The following is a 6000-nucleotide window of genomic DNA, read 5'->3' as shown; positions in this document are numbered from 1 at the left end:
GGTCGTGCCCTAGCTGGTGCCCATGGCGAGGCAGCAGGTGGCGGCATCAGTGCTGATCCCTTTAGAACGGCTGTGTTTAATAATTCATCAGCGTTGAAAGCAGTAAGCCGGTTGCACACAAGAGTTCGCTGACTGAACGCGTTACAATTCTAATGTTGAGTTGGCCGGTTAATTAGTTGTCCAGGTAGCGAGACTGCAGCTGTTAATCCACAATGTGTGTCGCCACGTTGCAGAATAGAGAGGTGGATTCAGGACGAGAGGGAGTGGACAGGGCCCTTGCAGAGGTACTGGCAGAGGCGAACGCCTTGACGAAAGGCATTGAATTGGCGAAAACAGCAGCAGAGGAGGGGAAGGGTGGCACTTACCGGAGCCATATCGCCACCTCCCGCATTACCAGAATCCCCGAGGTGGAGGAGGAGGGGGAGGAGGGGGAAGAGGGGGAAGAGGAAGTGGGCGAAAACGAAGATGATCCTGATGATTTTTGAGCTGTTAATGTTTCATATTCTTAATTCAATGCTTTGTTTGCTATTTCCACATGCCTAGCGTTCATTGAGGGATCTATTCTAGATTAGGATCCAAAATAGCGGACTGCAAGACGAATTTTACTTGTAAAATTTAGTAGTTGTTGACCATTTCCATCCACAAACCTATAGGCATTTTAAGGCTCACTAGCTGGTGACTGTCTAGCAATAGATAATGGGATGGAGATGCGCTGACATGGTTTAACACAAATACTCTTCTCACTTCATGAAATGCATTTGTTGCCTGAGAATTGAATTAGATGAGACGAATGCACATTTTATCGTTTCAACTGGTCTTCAGTTTTCCCTTCCTAAAACCAGTTTGTGAGCTATTTTCCTTGGAAAGGTGACTTTCTCTTTTCTCGGTGAATTCTTTGCAGCCGAATTGGGTTTCGAACAGTAACTTCTAACTTTCTGACCGGAATGGTTAAGCCGTCTGCCTCAAGCCAATCAAGAAATGTACGAGGATAGCAGATCGTTGCGGTGCTGACTTACTACATAAACAGCTTGGTGTTCTAGGTGATCAAATTTGGCCTTTGTATCTCCAGCAAATACTAAATGACGTCGAGAGCCGTGATGGTATATCAGGCGCTGCTTCCAAGAGAAATTCACTGCATAATGATTGAGTTCACCACACCACTTTGAAAGCAAGTACCTAACGTATAGTTGTCCTTGGACCAAGTAAAGCCTGGACCAAGTGCTACTCGCAATGTAGTCAGTAGCAATCTGATTTATTGCCCATTCACACTGCTGCATTCAAGTTGCAGAGTGGAATTCAAATCCATCAAGTTTCTTATATGACAAATATTGAAAATCAAAATCATCATATTTATTTAAGGAAGCCATCTCCTCATCATTGTCTCAACAACCCGGCCAATGAAAGAACACCATGCAAGAACTTTATTTATTCACGTATTTTACACTCGTTTATCTGACAAAAGCATTAATGATTCTACTAGGCACGCATCCACAGCATCGTATAACACATCAAACGTCAAAAGAATGACCAACCCGTCAGAGTGAAATCACCACGATGAGATTTCATCATTATCCTAAGTGAGAAGGAAAACAGGTGTTACCAGAGCCTACAAGGCTAAGAACAGTACCATGTCGATCAAATAAGACCTCCTTTGAGGAAGCAGATGAGGTGCTTAGTTTGGGCTTTCATAAGAACCAGATGCAAGTCTAGTCCGTGGACAGAATATTGTTGACTCACCGAGTGCATCTTTTTAAACTCAACTAGCTCCATGAGGGTGAGTTCAAGGATGTTTCGAGCCTTTCGTTGCGATTGCGGCAGCTTTTGAGCAATCCCACAAACCTCTCCGCAGTGCAAAATGAAGTATTCTAGATCGTCTTCTGTACCTAGCAAATGGAGGTGTTCTGCTAACTTGTCCGAAAACCTATCACCTCGTCTTCACTCAATGTAACTTGCAAATCCAAAATTATGCACTAACCACTGCGACATTGCAATGGTAGACAAGTTGAGGATGGGATAAAGATGAACCATTCTTACATTTATTGGCCTCTTGAGCTAAGCGTGTTTTCTCTGAAGAGAAATGTTCATCAAGGTCGAATAGTTCCAGAGCCGGAGGTCCTAACTCACGAAAGTTAGGAGGGAACACCTAGCAAAGACACAGAACGTCAGGGCTACCCTACTCATTTACCGCCAACAAGTCCAGCTTGCAGAAAGGAAGACATGTGACCCAAAGTAAGCCATTACAATAAATCTAACCAATTATGAAGAGATCACGGACAAGTGAGTTTAAAGCACCTAGTCGCCAGCATCGTCAACGGTCGTTGGGAGAGAGACAAACGGATTTGTGACGCACTAAAAGTTGTTAGTTTATGTGGGGCAGCATAACTCACCGCAGGTTGCAATGGAGGCAGAGGCGTTTCGAATTCGGGCGTAATCAAGGTGAGTGGTTCGTGTTTGACTCGCAGCTTCTCGTAGGCCCTACAGCACAAATATGATATGCCAAATGATAATGCAAGCACATCCGAATAACAAGTAAGCAGTGAGTTCTATCACAAATACTTATGCAGGCATTCAGGGGCAAATTAGAACTCGCATTTATCGGGGCAAGCACACACGCAAGAGCTTTTGGCACCATGGAAATGTCCATTGCAAAGAGCTTCTGATCAAAAACAGCATCGAGGTTGCGTGGAATCTCTTCACTCTCCTGCAGACAGGCTTTTAAGTTGTTTGACAGAGTAGAAATATCAGGAATCTGGAAGTATGTCTCAATCTCCGGATCCTGAGCATCAATGACGTTTAACTTGAATGTCTCCGAGGTTAGGAAGGAGATGATGACATCAAAGATCTTCGCATTGTCTTCCTTGTTTATGTAGGCATCCGTAAACATTGCTATGCTCCCAACAACAGCCAGTTTTCCGGACCCGCCGTTGGGATTCTATCAGAACCATACATTTGATTTGTCGGATAAGGCAGATTTTGTGATAACAATTACTAAAGCATTTGAGACTATGAGCATATTTAGTTTAGTAGAGGTGCGCTGCTTCAAAAATGAGATGGCTTTCAAATTTGGATTTTGGTTTAAATCTGCTTCAGTACCATTCGACTTATCATTGCAGACAACAAAACAAGTAACTACAAAGTAGCGAAGTTAATCGACCAGTAAAAGCAAGCATGAGACAACTCACTAAAGTGGAATTATCAGATCAGCCAACACGTTGATTTCGGCAAGTTTATCTAACCGCAAATGTAACAGGGTTTATTTCTACCTTTATAAATGAAATCAAAGCAGAACGGATAACGGTAAGAATGTGAGGTCGACCTCAATTTCACAGACGGCACAAACCGGCCGATTGAGAGGAAAAGCGACACTGCCAGTGGAAAGCAAAACCGTTGCTGGCTTGACGACATTCAGTGTTGCACCGAAGGCGTAGAGAAACTGAAGAGCCTGCTTAGGACATACTTCATCGCCACCGGAATGGGCGGATGTTTTCCCAGCGGCTTCGCCGATAGCCCTAGAGGTAATGGCGTAGATAAATTATTACAGTGGGATACTCTGACTGAGATCCACCGCATTCATAATTGGTGCTTAGGAGAGTACATTCCAACTTGTTAACGGCAAACAATTCGAGCAAACTTGTGGCACCATCAAGCGGATGCAGGTGAACTGGAAGCTCAAATTTTTGAATAGGAGCGCATGTAAAGAAACGTAAGGAACACTCAGAATGTATTGAGAACATTGACAATAACAAAAGACAAGCAGGTCCTCCTAAATTACAAGACTTATCGAAATAACACAATGCATAGGTTTGAAACTGTACAATGCAGTTGCACGCAACAATAGTTGGCCAAGTGTTTAGGAGAATGACATTAAGATCACAGTTATCAGTGGTCTGAAAGACAACTTGCACATGTACATGAATAAATACCAATCCTGTACATATGTTTGAAGTATTCTGTGGGAATGAAGGAATGCAAAAAATGGAAGCATTACTACCACACATGACATTTTAAACACACCTATTCACTATGCCGTTGGGTATGAGGGCTTCTTTGGGGTGGAAGTATTTGTAGTACGATGTCCTAACCACCGAATCTAAAATAGGTGGTTACCTTACCAAGAAATTACCATTATTAATTGAGATGCCATATTGCTCCAGCAGGTAGTTAATATTGGTTGGATATTTGCTTTCACCGTTCTCACCAAGCAAAACTAGAACTGACCCACCTTTGTTCAAATATGTGTTTATAACTTCGAGCTAATAATTTCTGAAATACGGAGCATTTTGCGTTTACCTCGTCAACACTGAATTTTTCTGTCGGTCCTGTAATAACAAAGACCTTTGCAGATTCGATTCTTTCATCTGTTACTTCGTCTGTATTACTGGAATTTAAATTACACATGCTGTTTGCCATACATTAAAACTTTCCAGGAAGACTTTAAGCGTCTATTTAACTCCTTGAAATGTTGGCCTAATGTTGAGGCTTCCTTTTTTGATTGATCAAATAAAACCGTCCCAGACAATGGACGCTGTGATGTATGATTGCGGAGAGGAATGCGCATTCCCAGATGAATTTGTCTGTTGTCATTACGCAAGGTTATTACCAGACATTTAGTTGATCCAAACACGAGAGGTATATTGAAGCATTTACTACTTTACTAGTTGCACAAACTGTATAATCAGAGCAAATTCTACAGATCAATTCAAGAGAGGTGAGGTGTGTTATGCTAGGAAGCCTCACTAATTGTAGGTGTTTGGTATATTAAATACCCTTAACCATCCCTGAAATATATGTGCATTAACTTTAGAAAGCAAGTATACAGAAGTCTATAGCAATATACCTAAAGCTTATCTTAAAGGAGAAGGACTGTGCTCAATTCAAAATGAATTTGCATTAACATAAATTGCAGATACTCTTAGTGATTTAATTAATAGCAGTAGTATCTTGATTGTACCTATTAGTGCTTATATTCGTCTTCTCTGAAGACGAAAGAAGACATAATACTCAGGCAGAATTTATAAACTCAGCACAATAAGTTATTCGGGCCACTGGCATGGCCCAAAGGCCAGTCCACCCTCGTGGTACAAAGGCAAAATCACCAATACCGAGGGATAAACATGGCCTCCCTCCTCTTTTCAGAATCGTCTCCAGCGCTCCCGCAGTTCAACCTCCCTCGTCAGCCACCACAACGTAGTCAATACTTCAAGGAAACACCCACGAGAAAGCTGTGCCAGTCATCAAATTAGCATGCAACTGAGGCGATACTTAACCGCATTGTTACTGATCCCTCTTGACAATTTAACTGGATCTGGAATTTTGTATGGTTTGGGAACTTGATTCACGAACGGGGACTTGTGCTGGCCATTATGCCTGTCCATTGATAGATGCAGGAACATTGGCTTAAAAGCAGATTTGTGCAAGAAAGAACTGGATTTATTACAGGTTAATGGGGAAAGGGTATCGCGTTTGTTCCTCCTCGCAACGTTGTTTCCACTTTAGATTTGCTCATGCTCTATTCAGCTAGTAAGGAATTGGAGGAGATGTCGCGACTTTACATTATCAGTAGCTTATTGCAGTTACGCTAGGGAAAGTCTGTAACAAAACTCCCTTACGATTCATGGCTAGTGTCGCTCCATTTGCAAGTAGCTTTCCTGTAGAATACGGGATTGTGATAGATGCCGAAGGTAGACATCAATTTAAACCCCTTTGTTTGGGTTCGTCACCTTTCTCCCATCCGTTGCATATGTACTTCTTCCGCTAAGCTAAGGTTTATCACGCAGCATTAAAAATCGGAATTGATGGCCTTTAGGATCAGGTTTGCTTTTCGCTGCTACTAATGTGGCATCCCAAGACTTCTCTAAAAACAGAAGAAGACATAATACTCGGGCGGAATATATATATTTATATTCGGCACAGAGAAGGTATTTGGACTACTGGCATGGCTCGAATGTCAGCCCACCCGGCTTGGTACAAAGGTCAAGTCAAAAGCGGCTCCTTACCAAT

At 42.4% G+C, this 6000-nt stretch overlaps 2 protein-coding genes across 2 annotated transcripts; one reads left to right on the top strand and one right to left on the bottom strand. All coding sequences in view use genetic code 11, as the record gives it.

Annotated features, from left to right (window-relative positions):
* Positions 1 to 22: 22 nt before the first annotated feature.
* Positions 23 to 485, top strand: EGR_04618 (hypothetical protein; the record flags this gene model as incomplete). Its single annotated transcript, XM_024493867.1, has 2 exons — positions 23 to 49; positions 234 to 485. 2 exons carry the CDS (start codon positions 23 to 25, stop codon positions 483 to 485), a joined length of 279 nt encoding a protein of 92 aa, XP_024351795.1.
* A 1061-nt stretch (positions 486 to 1546) lies between these two features.
* Positions 1547 to 4558, bottom strand: EGR_04617 (Intraflagellar transport protein; the record flags this gene model as incomplete). Its single annotated transcript, XM_024493866.1, has 10 exons — positions 1547 to 1573; positions 1738 to 1883; positions 2035 to 2143; positions 2388 to 2475; positions 2613 to 2932; positions 3317 to 3509; positions 4015 to 4090; positions 4124 to 4253; positions 4291 to 4378; positions 4413 to 4558. 10 exons carry the CDS (start codon positions 4556 to 4558, stop codon positions 1547 to 1549), a joined length of 1323 nt encoding a protein of 440 aa, XP_024351794.1.
* Between the last annotated feature and the right edge of the window lie 1442 nt (positions 4559 to 6000).

This window comes from Echinococcus granulosus (assembly GCF_000524195.1).
Source record: "Echinococcus granulosus chromosome Unknown EG_S00029, whole genome shotgun sequence".
Classification (NCBI taxonomy): domain Eukaryota; kingdom Metazoa; phylum Platyhelminthes; class Cestoda; order Cyclophyllidea; family Taeniidae; genus Echinococcus; species Echinococcus granulosus.
Note: the sequence above shows the minus strand (reverse complement) of the source record. Positions and strands in the feature narration are given on the sequence as shown.